Below are 17,998 nucleotides of genomic sequence, written 5' to 3'. Positions count from 1 at the left end.
ATTTAAATTTTGGTAGAAAGTAAAAATTCTTAATTGATTCTTACAATAACTTGCCACATTTTGTTACTTGCATTTTATTCTACTTTTTCAGCGTTTTAAATTGAATTTAATCCTTAAGAAAAGGAACTCAACAATTCGCGTAAACATAAATGCAAATAAATGTATATGGGTATAAATATTTATGTACATAAATCAAATGTGCCAATGAAGAGAGACGAGGAAGATCATGATTTCACCAATTCTTGGTAGTGGACACGTGTTTATCCAGAGTTCACCGGGATGATATATTGGTGTCACATAATCTACATATGTATGTATATGTAGCTATTGGAGATAGATTAAAATTAATCTCCATACAAGGAAAGTACAGCGATTAATTCGATGCACAATAATTCACAGAATTATCTAATATATGACAGTAACATTACTTACTGGCGATAAACAGAACGTCGGTGGATTTATTATACATTTATAATTCCATTTTTTAGCGCATACTTGAAACTTCATCACTTTTTCTGTAACATGAAATTTATCTCAAATTACTGCATAGAAAGTCATTTTCATTGAACTATTTAAAGCAAACTTACTTTTCCAAGCTTTTATAAAAACCGTCATTCCCCCTTATTTTTACCATTAGACCATTGTCGAAGGCTTCCTCGTTTGTAAGTGTGCCACCCAATGAGGTCGGCAAAATTGTCCTACGCACGTGTTCATGCAATGAATCAAGCTTCTTTGAGTGGACATGAATCTGTTAAAAGGTTGCCTTTTAATTTACACAATTTTCAAATTTTTAACATTTTTTTCCAGCATTCCTTACCCGTTCCCGTAATTTTGTGTACAACAAATATTTCAGAATTCGGACGGCTCCGTTCATTATAAAGTTTTCATGTATGATATGCAACGCTTTTGGGCGGCCAGGGAGGCATTTCTGATAGCAATTTATCAATCCTTTATTGAAAAAAAAATAAATGCTTAAAACGCATTTAATAAGAGCTTGATGTACTTACCAGGTACAATTCCAGTATTTGGAAGACACGTTGTGGCGTGATTGCTTTTGCTTGCTCGAATGACACGCCACCAAAGTTGGCTATGAACACAAATTCATCGCTTATCGAAACATAACGCCTTACCGCTTCATCAAAAATGAACAATCCGGTTACCATGACTTCTTGTACAGATATAAGTAACGGATTCCAGGCAGCTGAAATGTAAAACGTGACGCCATTTCAATTACTATGAAAAATATATTTTATATATTTGTAAGGAAATTCACGTCACTTGACAACTTGAATTCCATAATAAATAATATTCATGTCCTACAACGGTCACCATCAGGCTTCAGAATTCCATCTTTTTCTGAGCAGAAAGGGGAATATACATACGACCAGAAAGTATGATCGCATTACATACAGGCACAAAAGGACATGGGTGGGAATGTGAAGGTTTGTTTAGGTGTAAATTATGGAATTATGTGCATAAAATTAAAATCATGTAAATATAGAGAGGGAAATTTAAATTTGGGATAACAAATTTACAGTGACGTAATATCAATGTCCATAAAATTAACCAAATGCTGTGCTTGCTGTCCTTACATTCGTATGCACAAGAATATTGACAATTCAGTAATACTACAAATCTCAAAATTATGCCATGAGATTAACAATAATTTGTCCACGTTTTAACGTACAATTTTTACTCGTCTTTCATCAAAATTTAGTAGGATAGGCTTTGAGATATACAAAAATGGTCATGAGGCGAATAATTCACAGTATGTAGATTTTAAGATCTAATTGAATATTGAAGTTTTATATGAAATTGTTGTATTTATATGGAATACATATTTATAACTGCACCACGAGTTTCGCACTTACAAATATTTAGCACTGCAACATGTCTCCCATGATGATCCCTGCTTGATAGAACATTAACGAATTCGGTTCCCAACAAACTTGCTCTGGATGGTAAGAAGGGTTGAATAAATTTCTTATACTTCACAGTTCGCAACTCAATGTAATTTTCCAGCTACAAATTAACGTGGCTGAAATTCGTATTTTTTTTAAGTAACTATAAATTAATTATTATGCGTTTACGCAAAAGATTGTCTCATGCATGTCATGCTTTTTCCCTTCCAAAAAACCAATTACAAATTCATCGTCCAGGATGTCCGAGAAATGACAGAGTTTTTCGTGACCTGAAAAAAATATAGCTTCAAATTTACATTTGCTCAAAAGAGTATTTCCTTAGATATACGTATGTAGTACGGGTTAAATTTGGGATATACCTCTAATTTTTGACCTAAGCTCAATTAATTTGTCAATTTTCTGATTACTTTTCAACTCCATGGTCAACTTTGGAATTTCATTGACAAGAAAGTGAGAGGAATCGGGTTTAAGATAGATAACTAATGAAATGAAGATGATGAATGCGTACACGTATTTATGTATAACTTAACGGGTAACTTACACAATGCTCTTAGAATGTCAAATCAGCATTCATATATTCGTTTCTTCCTCACAAAAATATAATTCTATCCCACAGTCAATAAATAATTTCTTGTGTAAATCATTGTATAATTTTGTACTCCGTATTGTAGAATCTTGTATTAAAAAAGTAAATACATATGTACATAAGGTTCAACTTGCATGGTCAAACATTTCAGCAGCAATGCAGCACGTAAAGGTCAATATCGTATGTACAAATCGTCGTTTTGATCAAGTTGTCCGAGGTCATCAAGAAACTAATATTGCGAATCATTTTATATATAGTCTGTCCCATATACACACTTGATATACATGTAATTCTGGAAATCTGGGACCTGCTTTTGAGCAACTGTCCGTATATAAAACCTGTTAGTGCAAAATGATATAACATTTATATACTACACAAATGCCTTACCAATGTATGTACATATATAGCTTACCACATTCATTATACATAAATACATATGTACATTTACATGTGCATATGAAGATTTTGATTTATTTGGGCTTCATACAACATCTAGGCAAACAAACAGCGAGCAACCAGAATAATTAAAAAAACAAATTGTCCAATCCTTAAAATTAATTTATCTCGTGATTACCAGCCAGTAATTCTTTCAATTTTAAATTCGCTTGACGTTGGATTTCAGAAATGTGCAAGGAAGTATGTATATCTTAGAATTTTAGACATGTTTCCTACGTTGATATTTTTCAAAGGTACTTACAGTATTCATATCATTTTAATGAGATTATGTAATGCATATTCTGCGGATATAATTTATACTCCATACAAGTTCTGAACTAAAACATTAGGTATAAATGCACCCCAAATTATTTAGTATATATAACTAAAGTTTTTTGTTTATAATTAGTTTACAAGAATTTTTAATTCTTTAACACATATACGTATTATATGCACAAGCAACATGCTTTAACTTTAATTATGCATACATATGCACTACAACTCGTCCGAACTGCAATGAAAAAATTTCTAAAATTATTTAACGCGATAATAATCCTTACTAACCATAACTTAGATATATTTTAAATTATTTAAATACTAAACTTACGGCCAAATTCCCTTGTAGAACTTATCATTTTCCCGAGCACCGTTTATCAGGTCGCTGTCGTATGCTTCCTCATTGGTTAAAGTTCCACCTAAAGATTTCGGCAGAATATTTGGCGCAACAAATTTATGAAGGGATTCCATATTGGACGAGTGAATATGGACCTAAATTAGTAACGCTAAATTAAAATAAGTCAATTCTAATCAAATTTTTAGAGGCATAAATAATGACACTATGCAAATGCACCTTACCCTTCCTCTTATTTTCCTACCAAACAAAGTCATGAAAATATTTAAAGTTGCGCGATACAAAATGTTTTCGTTCACGAAATGTATCTCTTTTGGACTTGCTGGAAGACATTTCTGGTCATAAAATTAAATATCTAATTAAGTAATTATGCATGCGTGCACTTTAATTACAAAAATGTATTTATCCATATTACAAAGATTAGGTCGACCACTTCAATGAGCACTGGAAGCGTTCCGGCTCGAATTTTAGCGAAAGTGGGGTCTTTGCAATCGACAATTAGGACGACGCCATCCGGCTTGTGGGAAAAATAGCGTCGCATCCCTTCATCAAGGGCAAAAAGCAGCGTTGCGATACCTTCCTGCACGGAGGTGGTTTCTGGATTCCAGACATCTACGAATAAATGGTAATTATAGATAAATATTTCATTTGAATGAACCATTAATTTGTCGTAAAGTTATAAAGTAATTGGTGTGAATTCATCCTTACATGACTTCATATTGCATATTTCATATTTCATAAAAGTGGCACTCATTATGAAATATTTTCTACTCAGCCACACATATATATATATTTATCCTTCATTTGCAACATTGTCATTTCAGTGACTTAATTACCAGAATGAATGAAGAAATTACTTACGATGGGGACGCAAACCATGTTCGGTCAAAATTATTTTGACCATCTCACAAGGGAACCTTAAGTACAGTCACCTCACTAAATTATCCGTCGATTAATGTTATCTGGAAGGAAATCGAGAGGTGACAGTACCAAAGGTACTTAAGGCTTAAAGATCTTTAGAAGCAACACTTTATGCGGCACTTTGTGGATGTGTAAAATTCAACTTATTGGCGCTGCAAGTTGAAAACGCTTGGTTTTCAAACGGAACAGACATTTAGTTCCTTGCGGCAACAACTATCATTTTCACGAACTTGTGTCGCCCATAACTTGCTTAATTTTGCGCAAGTGCCGAACGAAATGTTATCTCTAAAAAGCTAGTCTTTACCAAAGGGTGATTTTTCTGCTGGTGACGAATTTGTCGTTGAATAACCCGGGAACGGTTTGTCGTAGCGGGTCAAAATTTTGAACAGAGGAGCATGTTATCCTCAAATAGTTGTGTGCAAAAAAACCAAATCTCTACTTTCAAAAATGCCTCCCCCACAGCCCCCAGAAGGTGAAACACTCATTTTTACTGTTTCCAAACTTAAATGCTCATACAACCGAATTACTAAGCATTTTAAAAGTGAATAGAAAACAGTTTCGAAATCTACAATCAATAAGGTATTGAAAAATATAGGTGAAAAGCGATAAATTTTGAGTAAAGGGCAACCACCACCCCCTGAAAGAAGGCAAAAAGTGTTAATTCCGACCGTGCATAGGAAAATTGACCTCCAGAGACAATCGACCAACCCAAAAGGAAATTTCCCGTAAGGTTGGGATATCTAAGCGTTCAGTGAAAAGAGAAATTAACATTTTTAAGAAACGACTTGGGTGGTAAAGTCGTGTGCATCAGCTGACCGAAAAGCAGGAAAGAAATCGCGCCCGTGTTTACAAAAAAAATTATTAGAATTTTCTTTGAAGGAATAGGAGTGAGTTATTGGTGACATTTGACGAAGCACTAATTTCTCTACAAGTTACTAATTAGGTTCGAAGAGCTTACTACACGATAAATGCCGAAAACAATTCACGCAAGTTGATGCTTCCGTGTAAGGAGAACTTTTTTAAACAGTTGATGGTTGTGGGTGCAATGTCAGGTCGTGGTGTCCTCCCACTTATCAAAGTCCCCCGAAAAGTGAAGGAATCTGTAAAGTATTATGTGTACCGTGTACTGAAACCACTTTTAGAATAACATTTTCCTAAATTGCACGGTAAAAAAATAATTAAGGTGATTTTTCATCATGACGGAGCGTCTTCCCAGACGGCAAAGTTGACCCACGATAATGCAAAGGACCTTGAAGCTGGATTCGGGATAAAAATCATTTCGAATAGTGAAATACCTGTACAATCCCCAGATATAAGTCAAATGAACTTATTTGGGGTCGGATACTTGAAAACAAAAATTTTTGTGCGGAGACAGAATTTTTTAGACGGAGTTTGGAAAAAGTAAAAATGAGTGTTTCACCTTCTGGGGGCTGTGGGGGAGGCATTTTTGAAAGTAGAGATTTGGTTTTTTGCACACAACTATTTGAGGATAACATGCTCCTCTGTTCAAAATTTTGACCCGCTACGACAAACCGTTCCCGGGTTATTCAACGACAAATTCGTCACCACGTACGAAATCACCCTTTGGTACAACAAATTTGTCAAAAAATAATATTGGTTGAACACGGTTTTATTCCCATTCCCATGCATTGTTAGATTAAATTAAACCATGCAGTTTGCGAACTTCAATTGGTCCTTATCTTAACACTTACAAGTATTTAGCACCGCAATATATCTCCCATGCTGATCCTTGTTCCGTAGCATTTGGCCGAGTTCAGTCTCTAGTAAGCGAGTCTTGGAGGGTAAATAGGGACTCAATTGTTTCTTATATTTTACCGTCCTCATATGCATGTACTTTTCTACCTAATTAATTTAGCGATATTATTTTATCTTCTCGAATAATAGGTAAATTGATTTTTTCATCCTATAGTTATGTACTCACATAACTCAAAGCTACATCCACGTCAAACCCTTTCCCTTGTAAAAACGCGTTGAGAAACGGATCATCCAAGATTTCACTGTACGGTCCAAGTTTGTCATGTTCTAAAACACAGTAAATTTTTTAGTGAGAATCAAAAAAATGTGTATATGAGGGCGAATAATACCTTTAATTTTTAATTTTAGTTCGGATAAACTCTGTTCAAGCTTTGTGTCAGATTCCATTGCGAAAACTTGACTGATAATTACGTGAAGAAGAAATAACTTATGTTATCATCCTCACTTCAAATAATTATCAATATTGGTAGTCCATTACGAGCAAACAAGAATAATTGCATGTGGTACAGCCCTGTGAAATGTTTGCATTTATCAAAATTGATGCAAAACAGCATTTGCATTGAGGAATTAACCAGTGGATACGTACATATATATGTATGCACATATGCATGTACATATGTATGCGATTGCACAATTATTTAATATAGAATGAGACATCCCTCCCGTGTTGAAGTAAAGTGTAACGTAAAGGTTTAACCAAAGCTTAGGAACAATTAATTTAAACCAAATTACTCAATTTTTGTCAACTGTAATTACAGCCAAGCCAACTTAAACTTGAATTTGTTAGCTCTACACATTTGCTTTACGGTTTATTACATTTTACATACTCGCTTAGAACTTGGAAGCAAATTACATATGTATGTACGTATTTAATAAGTACATGAAGTATATGTATCTATGGATGTATGTACATACATACATATGAAGATTTTAAAATTTTGATATACTATTATTTATTTTGAGTTCTATAAATAATACTTTGATTTTCACAATAACTTAAAAAACTTAAAGACAATAAACTCAATAATTTACTTATCAATGTAAATAAGTATAGGTATGTTAACATTTATGTAAATATGCACATGTACACACAAGTGTGCAAATGTTAGCAGAAATTAAAAGAGGCAAGGAGGATCATCATTCATCATTTCATCAAATCTTGGTATTTATCCAATTTTCACCAAGATGATACAGAATATTGGTGTTACATACATACATATAATCTATGTACATCCGTATGTACGTATGGGGGATTGATTAACATTAAACTTCATACAAGGAAAGTGCAGCGATTCTTAGCATTTCAATGCACAATAATTCACAGAATTATCTAATATATGGCAGTAACTTTAGCGCAGATAATGTCGAATATTTATTTTCCAAGAAAAGTATAAACTGTATTTAAAAAAACTCCATCAAAGATAAAGATGGCATTTACGGCATGAAGTTGTACAAAATTAAGGTCTTGAAAATAAGCAAATTCTCAGGATTTTGTGCAGATGCCAATGGCTTCCAAAAATGCCTTCCGTCTATAATCGTGAAATTAGGATTTATTTTAAACTATATTTAGATTGTAAATATATGTAGGCGAATTTGTCCATTTTCATTATTTATCCACCAAGACCAGACTATTGCAGTGCTGAAGTAAGACTGGTGATATTGATTTATGCATATGTACTTATCTGTATCTGCATTCCTTAATCTTTTAGACGCTCATTCATTTCATCGTTGCTTTGCTTGGAAATGTGTAACATTTTCCGAGAAGCGACAGGAACACGTGCATGTTGATGTAGATGGTCATAACAGAACATTGAACGCATTAACATAGTCTTCTTTAATGCTTAATCAAGATTAATTCATTTAATATTATTTTCTTGGGAATCGATAACTTTAGCTTGACTGATATTTCCAGCTAAATGGGAAATAATGTATGCACACCAAAATCATCGCATGAAAGAAATTAACATGGAACTTCAGAACGGATATAAAAAGCCTGCCTAGTTTCCAAACCAATCACAAACCCATCTCCCGAAGTAGCTGTAGTTAAGAAATTGCAAATTAAAGTATTATGAAGGTATCAATATCAACCTGTTGTTTCCTCCTCATTTGGCTCTACGCAGGTATAAATTTTGAATCTATTCGACATTAATCAAACCGTTGATTAAAATGCAAATTATTCATTTCAGCCAAAGTACAATCAAATGCGGATAACAATTTGCGAATAATATTTTGGGGACAAGCAGGAGCCGGCATCTCATCAACGGTACAATTTCATTTCTCAATTAAAATAGTTACATGAATTATGACTTAATTGGTGACTGCATTTTTCTCCAGTTGAAAAGTGTTCTTGGCAAAATCCCAATCCGTCAAACGGCAAATATCGGATCCTCCTCCACCAATGGGACCAATTACATCACCGAATACAAAATAACCCCACCGGGCAGTACAACTTCCACCATTCTACTCGATGTGGCTGGTCTAAACTCAAAACCTGGTCAGGACGCCGAGACCATGTCGGCCTTACTAAAGTATATCAAAAATCCTGACCACAACGCTTCAGAAACCGTTCTCGTCCTCGTCAGCCCATTTTCCGATGTTACCTTTTACGATGATAACTCTGATTTTATAATTATGCTCAAAAAAGTCGCCAGATTTCAAGAGGTTCTCCTAAATCAGACAAATGCAGCCATGCCAGCCATCCTTGTCCTATCGAAACTAATGACAGAGTCAAAACTCGTCAGTGATAAGCCGGAAGTAAAGACCAGCCTATTCAAAAACGCCATTGTCGACCTTGCCCCTGCCACCTTTCGTCAACTCACAAGGTCCATTCTGATCGGAGAGAACAAGCCAGAACTGAGCCGTCTCAGCGAGAAGGATGGCTGGACAAATTTGCCGAACGGGGAGCAATACCCTAAAAATGTGCTCGATAAGATCACCAGCCTTTTACAACAATCCGATTCTAAGAGTGGGCTTAAATCATTCATCGGAATTAGGACAAGCACGCCATCAAATGTGCGATTAACAGAGCGGAAGTTATATCATCAAATGAACTCGTCTACATATGACGATTTTCTACTGACGGCACACATCTCCGTGGTCGAAGGGGGCATTGAAGATGTCGAAATATCGAGAAAATTAATTACCCAGTATGCCCAGGGGTATGATCCGACATACCCACGCTACACCCTCGACGCCCTGCTGCAGCTGCAATACTTTTTTCAATCCAAATTAATTAAAAAGGTGGATCAACTTCCCAAATCGGGGCCAAACTGGGCCAAACTTTTCCTCGATATGATCGATCTTCCAGAAAGTGATGAATTTTTCAACCTACTCACGGACGCTTTTAATGTACCGACAATCTTTCCCGTTACCCCGAACGAGGAAAATGTATCCATCGTTATCATGGGGAAAGGACAATCTGGGATAAGCAGCACGGTAAGTAAATAAATAAATTGTTTGGGGCATTCATTACGAGTTCGCATCTTTAGAAACGTTCACAAAAAAAACAAAGTGTGCTAAAAATTCACTTGCGAACTAGCGCATCTCCAAGACCAGTATTTATGCAGTTCGCAGTTTTTTCAAAATTATGTTTCGATGCGAGCATACGAACTCGTACGTAATGAATACCCTCATTATTTAAGTTCCTAAAAGTCATGAAATTTCTTACGTCAAATCTTGATTTTTTATTGAAGGTTCAAAAGATCCTTGGCCCCTCGGCCCAGATCACTACTGCCTCTACACGACCATCATCCTCCAGTGATGGCGACATGTATGTGACCCAGTATGACATCACCGTCCCCGGTACGACCTCCATCCTCAGACTTATCGACGTTGAAGGACTCACTGAAGGAAAACCTGCCGACCACGACTATAAAGTGTTATCCAGTCTCGTATCCTACTTAGCCTCGGGACCAGACGCCCCTAACTTTTGGCTAATAATTTCAAACTTCAACGATAACAAGTTTCTCGGGGGGAGGACCAATTTAGCGAAAATGGCTAGCAGCGTGGCCCGAGTACAATCCGTTATTCAATGGGATCGTGATGAGCTACGAATGTTCAAAAATACTCTTCTCTTAACAAAGCTGATGACTGAAAGTGGGAAGAATCAGAGAAACCCGGAAATCAAAGGTGATCTTTTTAGCAGAGCGGTTAGCAGATATCCGGCTTTGTACCCTGCCGGTGGCGTATTGTTTGGTGAGAACATGTCGACACAGCAGGAGAGCAATGGATATGTCAAATTACCGAATGGAGAAGTCTATCCGGAAAATATATTGGACAACTGGGCATACCTGGCCAAGTTATATGACGTCGGTGGAGTTGAGGTGATTCAAAAGTTTAAGGATTTGCGAGCGTCACTCGTTCCGTATAATGTTGTCAAGAGTTATTACTGAATAGAGTTGAATAAATAAGCAGTTTTGTTAAGAATAGATAGGTAACTTTCTTAAGTAGGTAGCCAACTATCAAATTTTGTACGATAATTATATTTGCAAAACTGAAAATTATTTATCACAATTTGAATTTACCAAAAAGTATGTAAAACCATAAAAGCTAAGTATGTATTTAGGTATTTTCTAAATCGGCTTTGCATTAGAAATTTTTAATATCTAAATAGCAACCACTTCGGCGAACGATTAAATTTTTCCCTAATTAGTCATCAGATGATAGTATAAAACTATGTATGCAAACCTTTGCCATAAAATTGCCAGTTTCAACTCGAGTTATGTATTTCACTGATCTTCAGTGGTATTCTGCTTGTACATATTTTGGCGTGAGCTCCAAGAAAGTGATTGTGCCGCAGTTCATTTGAAACTAGAGTAATTATTATAGGAGTTTAGCATGCCTTCTTGTATACTTATTTACTTGCATTTTTGGGAAGTAAATACTTAATGCCGAAAATTGGTGAAATTAAACTCTATCAAATAAAATGTACAGTCTTTTAAATAGATATTTGTGTAATAATTGATTTATACACAATTTATTCGCCATGTCTTCGTCATAATAATTTTCAAACAATATCAAACTTCATATACTTTCAAAACGACAAATCATAACAAATTGCTTTAAAATGTTGGTAAGATAATTGATTGAAAAAAAATTATACAAATTTTGCACTATATCGAATCGTAAAACCAATTAAAAGACCACTAAATTCATGAAAAGTCAAAATATTCTTTCTATTCGTCACACGTTCATAAATGTCCTACTATTTAAACCAACTTTCCGAAAACGGACTCAACATTCCAATTTTTAAATTCATAATTCCGAATTTGTGGACGTTTTCGACAAAATTTCATATCCGCAATCTTAAGCCTGGTCAGCTTCTCATACAGCTCATCATCAATGTCAACAATTTCGTCGCTATTCGAATAGACGCCCAAATCTGGACTCACAGCCCCGTCTCGATCCTTCTTGCTGACTTGAGATCCTTCGTCGGTGCTGGTTTCGCTAATCCCGGAATCAACAGCGGACAACTTCCTCTCCTTTTCAGCTGCTAGTGACCCTCGGAACTAAAAAATATGTAATTTCAAAAGACGGATCATAACAAATTGTGTAGAATTTTGGTAAAATAATTGATTGAGAAAAATGTGTACTGATTTTACATTAGATTAAATTGCAAAAAAGTTCTTTCGATTCGTCAAATGCGTAAAAATGATTGACTTTTTAAAAGAACTCACCCAGAAGTTGCCGTCCTCATCCTGAACGCAGGCTCTCTTCTGATGTTCCACGTACCGGGTCATTATGCGGTTCACGTTCCTGTGTCCGACGCTGGGATGAGAGCAGATGTAGGGGGCCGTTTGCGTGTATTTGTTGTGCGGGTGGCCAGGGAGACGGACGATCAGTTCAGAATTTCTGAGATACGGGGGCAAGAATCGATTTCTATACGGTCTGCCACGGCCTGAAAATGAAGATATTCTTACATATTTATTGAGCTCAAAATAAAATATTTAAATTGAATTCAACTATGGGAAAAGTGAAACTTACTGTTTACGAGAAAACTTTTGCTGGTACAACAATAATATTTTTCAAGGATGGACATATTGATTCTGCAACGTGAATAAAATTGAGGAATATATTTATGGCCTAATTATAAGTGATGTAATTAGAAAGTTTAAAAAAGCTGTAACTTAAAATTAGTTGAGCTTACTTTTTCGGAAATATTCGTCTCAGCTAAAATTTCTGAATTCGTTAAGATGAAAATTTTTAATAAGTCTTATGGAAGGTTCTCCTGGGATGAGGTGCACCTTGGACGAATACTGAAAGATGAGTGAACGCTCATCAGCATCTTCCTTAATGCTGAAGGAAGGAGACGCCGTCTTATCAGAATTCCTTCCACTCTACTGGATTCATATATGTACTCGACTTATTTAGTGGGCACTTTCCGCCCGTTAATAATATAACCGAGTATATGGAACTCGCTCAACTGATCCTATTAATAGCACGCGTTGGACTTGAGCTGGTAAAAGTTAGCGTCCCTTCTCTTTCTGCACCTGGAATTTTCGCAAAACAAGTGACAATTATTCCCTTGCTTGATAAGAACGACTCGCTCGGCGTGGCGTTCGTTCCTTACATTTTTGGCTGCTTGGTTTGGGTTACTTTTGGCTTTGTTTCTTGAAACTTGGTTCATTTGTGATTGTGACTTCCTTCAGAGTTCAAGTCTCGAAGATTTTCCTGTCCTCCTGCCAACACATCATCACGACAAAGTTTTTTTTCAAATTTTCAAAGTATTTTTAAGACATGAAAAAATCATCCACAGCAAATACGAGTTGAAATATCTGTGTAAGTAAAAACCATTCGTTATTTTTTAAATATGTGTCACATCAAATAAGTACTGTCCTATTTTAGAGAATACTTGCTGCTAGGAATTATGGAGCAGAAACTACCTCCCTTCTCGGTGTCCTTCTTCCCACAGCAGAGTAACGTGACCTTGCCAATAACGCCCCCATCCGTCCCATCTGATACACCGAATCCAACAACCGAAACGGAAACTGAGGGACAGCCGGGACCAGAACCAGTAAAATATTGGGACCCTTCAATGTCGATTTCAATGTTACGCGGAGGTGGAAATGATGGTGGCGATTGCTACAACCTACTTCCGAGCACTTTGGCGGATGCCCATCTCGGCACCAACTGCTTATCGTTTCCCTGTACGACCTGTTTTTACCCGGGGCCAGTGAATGAACAGATTCCGTCATCTGCAGTATCACCCTTGGCGCAGGGACCAAGGGTCGAGAGTCTTCCTCCCGTGTTCGTGCCAATAAGATCGTATCAGATGGATTGGCCAAATCAAGGTCCTTACGAAATACACAGCTTGGCTGCTGAGATGTGGAGGAGAATGGAAGATGAAAGTTTTGCAGATATGATGGTGAGTGAGATTAATTTTACTTATTAATTTTGTGAAACTATAACACACAAGATGAGGCACTTTGAGACAATTTTTGAGACAATTTTGAGACGTGGTTTGTACTAATATATTTTTTTATGTGTCACCGCAGCACGAGGACTCGGCCGAGGGGTCCCTTTCGTCATTAAGCAGCCGTCAAGAGGCACGGTCTCGTCGCCGTTTTCTTTCTCGCAGAGATCACCGTTCTCACAGATCCCAGTCCGGCATTTATCTCACTTCAGACAATCATTGCAAGTTGTGCCTCAGCAATCGTGAAACGGAGAGCTTTTACATGTCACACACGCTCCGGGATTCGGAGGGCAAGGTACATACATAAATCCAATGTGTATTTACATATTTATTTAAAATTCTGGCTTTTGATTACCCAAATTCTGCTCGATAATCTAATCTAATGATTCTTCTCGGTCTATTTCTAGGTATCCTGTCCAGTCTTACGTAATTTGGTGTGCAGAATTTGTGGGGAAACTGGCGACACGGCTCATACTTTTAAATACTGTCCTTACAATCACGACGTGCCAATGGAATTACGCTCCATCAATTTTGACCAGGCACGCGCCGACGTGGCAAGACTTATGAACATGAAGATGAAGGACTAACTATTTTTAAAACTTGATAATTTTTAACTTTTGAGTCATTCTTGAGGGAAAACCCGCTTATTACTCGAGTAGCGATTTGTAAAAGTAATTTAGACTTTAGACTCAAAATAGAAAAATATATAAACAATTCTTGCTGCTCTCTTATGTTAATGTCTGTTTTAATTAGGATTAGTGATTAGTAATAATTTTCCAAACTACTAATTAATGTTGACGTGCATTCATGAATTTTTTAACTGTTATTAAGTAGTGTAGTAGACAAATTTATTTTATTTTACTGTGGCAAAGATTATTTAAATTAGACTCTGTAAAAATAGTTGATTTGGATTTGTGTAAATAAGATAACAAGCATAATAAAATTACCCCAGTTGATGAATTAGAAGAAGAAAATTTAGTCATGTATTGTAGAAATTATTCCCCAAGTGGCATGCGATCATCTCCAGCATATAAATACTTCAAGGCATATATTGTTTGCTTATACAAATATACATATACAATTTCAGAAATGCAAAATGTTAATTATGGGTGTGTGCATGGACCTATTTTCCTACGTTATGTTATTTATTAGTACATGTGTGCAAATTTTAAGCAATATAAACGAAATAATTAACGAAGAGTATTTATCATTAAGTTAATGGATATCGATTTTCCTTTTAAACCCATCTCCACAAAATTACTTATGTAAATAGCTACATATGCTTAACAAAATTGCATCAATGTATAAACATATGAATTAAAAGTTACTTATGCATCCGAATATAAAAGTCATGGATAATTTTTCTCAAAAAATTAAAACTTATAAATTTTTATACATATTAATATTCAAGATTTATCCATTTAAAATACAATTTCTTTATATCAGAATGAATTATAGTTAGAATACGCCCCCTGAAATACTAGTCCAGCTGCAGCTACGTCCACATTATTAACATTGACATGACCTTTTCTTCCTCTCTGGACACCTTCATCTCGTTCATCTCCACCTTTCTGACTTTTACGCACCCTTGGCTTCTTATTCGGATCTTTGGGCAAATGTGTCGTAACATGCTGCGATAAACTATTCCTCGTCTTGAATTTCTTCCCACAAGTTGGACATTCATACGCCGACGTCCCAGAGTGGATCTCTTCATGCCGCATGAGAAAGCACTTTGCTGAAAATCCTTTCCCACAAATTTTGCAAATAAATTTCCTCTCTACCTGATGACTCGCTAAATGCACGGTCAAACCACTCTGATAAGTAAACCCTTTTCCACAAATTTCGCAAGTAAACGACTTGGTTTTTGAGTGCTTGAGCATGTGATGTTTCAATGCGGACGCACGAGAGAAAGTATAACCACAAACGCCACACTTATGTCCGACGTAACCTTCCTGATGAATTTTGTGATGTTTCTTCATGTGTGAGGCGGACATAAATTTTCCCCCACAAATTTCGCACACAACATGCTTATCTGTGTGGGAAACGATGACATGTCTCCTCAAGTTGGAAGAATTTGTCAATACTTGATCACATAGGACGCATTGGAATGGCTGCTCGCATTTTTTATGTAGTTCTTCATGCGCTTCGAGTTCTTGCACGGTTTCGAATCCGAAATTGCAGAAATCACAGTGTTGTTGAGTGTGACACGTGGCGACGTGTTTCGCAAGGTAGTTTGCAGAGCAGTATTTCTTTGAGCAGAATTCACACAGGAAAGTTTCGCTGGGATGAGATCGTTGCTGCTGGGATGATAACCGTCCACAATCGGTAGATCTATGATGCATCAGAGTTTTGTACACTTTGAATTTTTGGGGACACTTGTCACAGTGAAATGGAACGGGATCCGCTGCACACACAAAATTGTGAATGAGTACTACAAAAAATGCAATAAAATTAGTACATTAATTTAATTTCATACCTTCGTGAACTTTGCGTCGATGGCAGTTTAGACTTAATTCTGAGGAAACTTTCACGTTGCACAGGGAGCATTGAAAATATATCTTTTCACATTGTTTAAGCTTTCTTTTTGGTCTTTTGACGTGATTTTCTTCGTAATCAGAGGAACTGCTAGAGTCTGAAATTTCTTGGTCGGATGAATTCTCCTCAGACCAGCTATTCTTATCATCCTGGTCGATTTCTCCATCAGATAAGTAGCCTTGACCTGAATCTTCAAAATTTACACCTTCGCGTAACTCGGTTTCTACTTTTACAGTAAGGATTTGGCCATTTGAATTTCTTTGTCTTTTTGTAACAACAAGTCTCTTCCCCTGCAGGACCTCCGACCCGTTGAAATTATTTATGACCTTAAAACAGTTGTCGTCTCCCAAATTATTGTGCTTAGTCAATCTCTCCAAGCTCATTAAACTTTTTAGCTGATCGATCCCAACGTTGATATTTGCACTCCCCTGACGAAACACTAAATACGAGCAGAATGACAATAATTATTAATATTAAATAATCACCAATTATCACAGCTTGTTACTAACTCTCTCTTATCAGATCATTGGAATGCTTTATGTCTTTCATCTCATCATCATTTCCTTCATCTTCTCTCCGACTAGATAAATTATGCAAGATTTCCTTCTGCACGTTCTCCAAGCGGTGTAAGAGTTGGTTAAAGAGGCGAAGCGTGAAATCTACATCTCGAACGAGTTGACGACATTTATCACAATAATGAGCAGCAGTCAAGATTCCTGGGAGGGTGTGGTCACCAGAAATTTGGAATAAACAGCAAATCGATTCCGTACACATGTTTGTCCAGTTTTTTATATTTTCGTCGAGTAGTTCTTGTTTTACAGGATCCGCACCCACTCCACAAAAAATACAAGATTCCTCCATCCTGGGGGAAATTAGTTGGTTGAGTTGTACTATGAATAAAAATGTCCAGTAATTAAAATTCTGTACGTATGTATAAGAAAACGGATTTTGGTTTAATGTCCATAAAAACTTACTACAGTGATTACATTTAAGTATAGATAATTTCCAGGAAAGTTAATTAAATGTAGGGCTCTTCTGTATAGTTCTTATAAAATAGTTTGCAAAAGCAAAGCTACAAATACAGATACACCAGAATTATAAACCAAAATACCGATATGACATAAATCTATGACTTGTGTTACATAAGTTGTGTACATAATGAAATGTGGTTGTACTTTCCCTCTGTGAACAATCTCATCGATTGCGTGTATAATGATGTACATGTACATACATACATAATACATATGACATACATATATACATAAATAATGTTAATATATATACTTTAGGAACTATCAGACAACGAAATTCATATTTATAATTGGTTTTTACGTGCATATTTTATTAATGTTGTGTTTATGTACATGACGCTAGCTCAATGTGTAATGTACACATATACATATGTGTACATATGCGTATATACATACCTATCTAACTTTTTTCGCACATAATTGAAATTGTATCAAAAATTGTTTCACCATAACCCACGAAAGTTTTAAATAGTAAGACTGTGAGTAGTAAGGTCGCAAGTTGGAACCTGGATATGTGCATGTGCATATACATCTACATACAGGTAGACATGTACCTGCATACATATTTGATTATATGGCTTTTTAGAAAAATATTAACACATAGATATTTACATATGTAGGTAATGCATATAATAAATACTGCTTGAAAAAATTACACATAACAATGTATTGTCAAAGATTTTTATATTTTTATATTAAAAATGTTTAATTACATACTTCAAATTAATAAGAGTATATTTATGTATTTAA

The 17,998-nt window shown here is 35.8% G+C and overlaps 6 protein-coding genes across 10 annotated transcripts; 2 read left to right on the top strand and 4 right to left on the bottom strand.

Annotated features, from left to right (window-relative positions):
- Positions 1-58: 58 nt before the first annotated feature.
- Positions 59-2,925, bottom strand: LOC118435565 (retinaldehyde-binding protein 1-like). 5 transcript variants are annotated; one of them, XM_035851800.1, is made up of 9 exons: positions 2,464-2,925; positions 2,282-2,401; positions 2,091-2,191; positions 1,872-2,022; positions 1,008-1,201; positions 818-928; positions 588-748; positions 433-515; positions 59-349 (listed from the first exon to the last, which is right to left on the bottom strand). In XM_035851800.1, the coding sequence occupies exons 2-8, from the start codon at positions 2,340-2,342 to the stop codon at positions 485-487; spliced, it is 810 nt and encodes a 269-aa protein (XP_035707693.1). In that variant the 5' UTR covers positions 2,343-2,401; positions 2,464-2,925; the 3' UTR covers positions 59-349; positions 433-484. The 5 variants fall into 5 exon arrangements, 4 of the variants coding, with proteins under 4 accessions (XP_035707693.1, XP_035707694.1, XP_035707695.1 ...); XM_035851801.1 differs by having other exon boundaries at positions 59-324; positions 2,464-2,725; XM_035851802.1 differs by having other exon boundaries at positions 59-302; positions 2,464-2,725.
- Positions 2,926-2,957: 32 nt separating this feature from the next.
- LOC110849808 (clavesin-2) lies at positions 2,958-6,819 on the bottom strand. The gene is made up of 7 exons (XM_022097261.2): positions 6,601-6,819; positions 6,438-6,538; positions 6,208-6,358; positions 3,990-4,186; positions 3,799-3,909; positions 3,551-3,711; positions 2,958-3,454 (listed from the first exon to the last, which is right to left on the bottom strand). Exons 1-7 carry the CDS (start codon positions 6,656-6,658, stop codon positions 3,439-3,441), a joined length of 795 nt encoding a protein of 264 aa, XP_021952953.1. The 5' UTR covers positions 6,659-6,819; the 3' UTR covers positions 2,958-3,438.
- A 1,226-nt stretch (positions 6,820-8,045) lies between these two features.
- LOC110849780 lies at positions 8,046-11,216 on the top strand. Its single transcript, XM_022097228.2, has 4 exons — positions 8,046-8,391; positions 8,458-8,534; positions 8,606-9,706; positions 9,964-11,216. Exons 1-4 carry the CDS (start codon positions 8,340-8,342, stop codon positions 10,660-10,662), a joined length of 1,929 nt encoding a protein of 642 aa, XP_021952920.2. The 5' UTR covers positions 8,046-8,339; the 3' UTR covers positions 10,663-11,216.
- A 90-nt stretch (positions 11,217-11,306) lies between these two features.
- LOC118435616 lies at positions 11,307-12,956 on the bottom strand. Its single transcript, XM_035851916.1, has 5 exons — positions 12,840-12,956; positions 12,417-12,759; positions 12,254-12,315; positions 11,947-12,167; positions 11,307-11,778 (listed from the first exon to the last, which is right to left on the bottom strand). Exons 3-5 carry the CDS (start codon positions 12,306-12,308, stop codon positions 11,479-11,481), a joined length of 576 nt encoding a protein of 191 aa, XP_035707809.1. The 5' UTR covers positions 12,309-12,315; positions 12,417-12,759; positions 12,840-12,956; the 3' UTR covers positions 11,307-11,478.
- A 137-nt stretch (positions 12,957-13,093) lies between these two features.
- On the top strand, positions 13,094-14,269 carry LOC110850389. Its single transcript, XM_022097822.2, has 3 exons — positions 13,094-13,634; positions 13,765-13,977; positions 14,090-14,269. The coding sequence occupies exons 1-3, from the start codon at positions 13,137-13,139 to the stop codon at positions 14,267-14,269; spliced, it is 891 nt and encodes a 296-aa protein (XP_021953514.1). The 5' UTR covers positions 13,094-13,136.
- A 244-nt stretch (positions 14,270-14,513) lies between these two features.
- On the bottom strand, positions 14,514-17,377 carry LOC110849615 (zinc finger protein 2 homolog). Its single transcript, XM_022097045.2, has 4 exons — positions 17,192-17,377; positions 16,727-17,107; positions 16,159-16,656; positions 14,514-16,086 (listed from the first exon to the last, which is right to left on the bottom strand). Exons 2-4 carry the CDS (start codon positions 17,076-17,078, stop codon positions 15,125-15,127), a joined length of 1,812 nt encoding a protein of 603 aa, XP_021952737.1. The 5' UTR covers positions 17,079-17,107; positions 17,192-17,377; the 3' UTR covers positions 14,514-15,124.
- Positions 17,378-17,998: the final 621 nt, after the last annotated feature.

The sequence above is a fragment of the Folsomia candida genome, unplaced genomic scaffold (assembly GCF_002217175.1).
Source record: "Folsomia candida strain VU population unplaced genomic scaffold, ASM221717v1 Fcan01_Sc005, whole genome shotgun sequence".
In the NCBI taxonomy this organism is placed as follows: domain Eukaryota; kingdom Metazoa; phylum Arthropoda; class Collembola; order Entomobryomorpha; family Isotomidae; genus Folsomia; species Folsomia candida.
The sequence above is the reverse complement of the archived record's forward strand: the minus strand, read 5'-3'. Positions and strand labels throughout refer to the sequence as shown.

What these genes read in the sequence shown, in the direction of transcription:
- LOC118435565 (XM_035851800.1), bottom strand. Translation starts at nt 2,342, where the DNA reads ATGGAGTTGAAAAGTAATCAGAAAATTGACAAATTAATTGAGCTTAGG. An exon ending in GCTTAGGTCAAAAATTAGAG is followed by an intron (nt 2,192 to 2,281) that starts GTATATCCCAAA and finishes TATTTTTTTCAG; the next exon opens with GTCACGAAAAACTCTGTCAT. An exon ending in AAATACTGGAATTGTACCTG is followed by an intron (nt 929 to 1,007) that starts GTAAGTACATCA and finishes AATTGCTATCAG; the next exon opens with AAATGCCTCCCTGGCCGCCC.
- LOC110849808 (XM_022097261.2), bottom strand. Translation starts at nt 6,658, where the DNA reads ATGGAATCTGACACAAAGCTTGAACAGAGTTTATCCGAACTAAAATTA. An exon ending in TGGATGTAGCTTTGAGTTAT is followed by an intron (nt 6,359 to 6,437) that starts GTGAGTACATAA and finishes TAAATTAATTAG; the next exon opens with GTAGAAAAGTACATGCATAT. An exon ending in GTAGGAAAATAAGAGGAAGG is followed by an intron (nt 3,712 to 3,798) that starts GTAAGGTGCATT and finishes TTACTAATTTAG; the next exon opens with GTCCATATTCACTCGTCCAA.
- LOC110849780 (XM_022097228.2), top strand. Translation starts at nt 8,340, where the DNA reads ATGAAGGTATCAATATCAACCTGTTGTTTCCTCCTCATTTGGCTCTAC. An exon ending in GAGCCGGCATCTCATCAACG is followed by an intron (nt 8,535 to 8,605) that starts GTACAATTTCAT and finishes ATTTTTCTCCAG; the next exon opens with TTGAAAAGTGTTCTTGGCAA. An exon ending in AATCTGGGATAAGCAGCACG is followed by an intron (nt 9,707 to 9,963) that starts GTAAGTAAATAA and finishes TTTTTATTGAAG; the next exon opens with GTTCAAAAGATCCTTGGCCC.
- LOC118435616 (XM_035851916.1), bottom strand. Translation starts at nt 12,308, where the DNA reads ATGTCCATCCTTGAAAAATATTATTGTTGTACCAGCAAAAGTTTTCTC. An exon ending in CAAAAGTTTTCTCGTAAACA is followed by an intron (nt 12,168 to 12,253) that starts GTAAGTTTCACT and finishes CTTCATTTTCAG; the next exon opens with GCCGTGGCAGACCGTATAGA. An exon ending in ATGAGGACGGCAACTTCTGG is followed by an intron (nt 11,779 to 11,946) that starts GTGAGTTCTTTT and finishes CATATTTTTTAG; the next exon opens with TTCCGAGGGTCACTAGCAGC.
- LOC110850389 (XM_022097822.2), top strand. Translation starts at nt 13,137, where the DNA reads ATGGAGCAGAAACTACCTCCCTTCTCGGTGTCCTTCTTCCCACAGCAG. An exon ending in AAAGTTTTGCAGATATGATG is followed by an intron (nt 13,635 to 13,764) that starts GTGAGTGAGATT and finishes GTGTCACCGCAG; the next exon opens with CACGAGGACTCGGCCGAGGG. An exon ending in TCCGGGATTCGGAGGGCAAG is followed by an intron (nt 13,978 to 14,089) that starts GTACATACATAA and finishes GTCTATTTCTAG; the next exon opens with GTATCCTGTCCAGTCTTACG.
- LOC110849615 (XM_022097045.2), bottom strand. Translation starts at nt 17,078, where the DNA reads ATGGAGGAATCTTGTATTTTTTGTGGAGTGGGTGCGGATCCTGTAAAA. An exon ending in CAATGATCTGATAAGAGAGA is followed by an intron (nt 16,657 to 16,726) that starts GTTAGTAACAAG and finishes GCTCGTATTTAG; the next exon opens with TGTTTCGTCAGGGGAGTGCA. An exon ending in TCGACGCAAAGTTCACGAAG is followed by an intron (nt 16,087 to 16,158) that starts GTATGAAATTAA and finishes TTGTGTGTGCAG; the next exon opens with CGGATCCCGTTCCATTTCAC.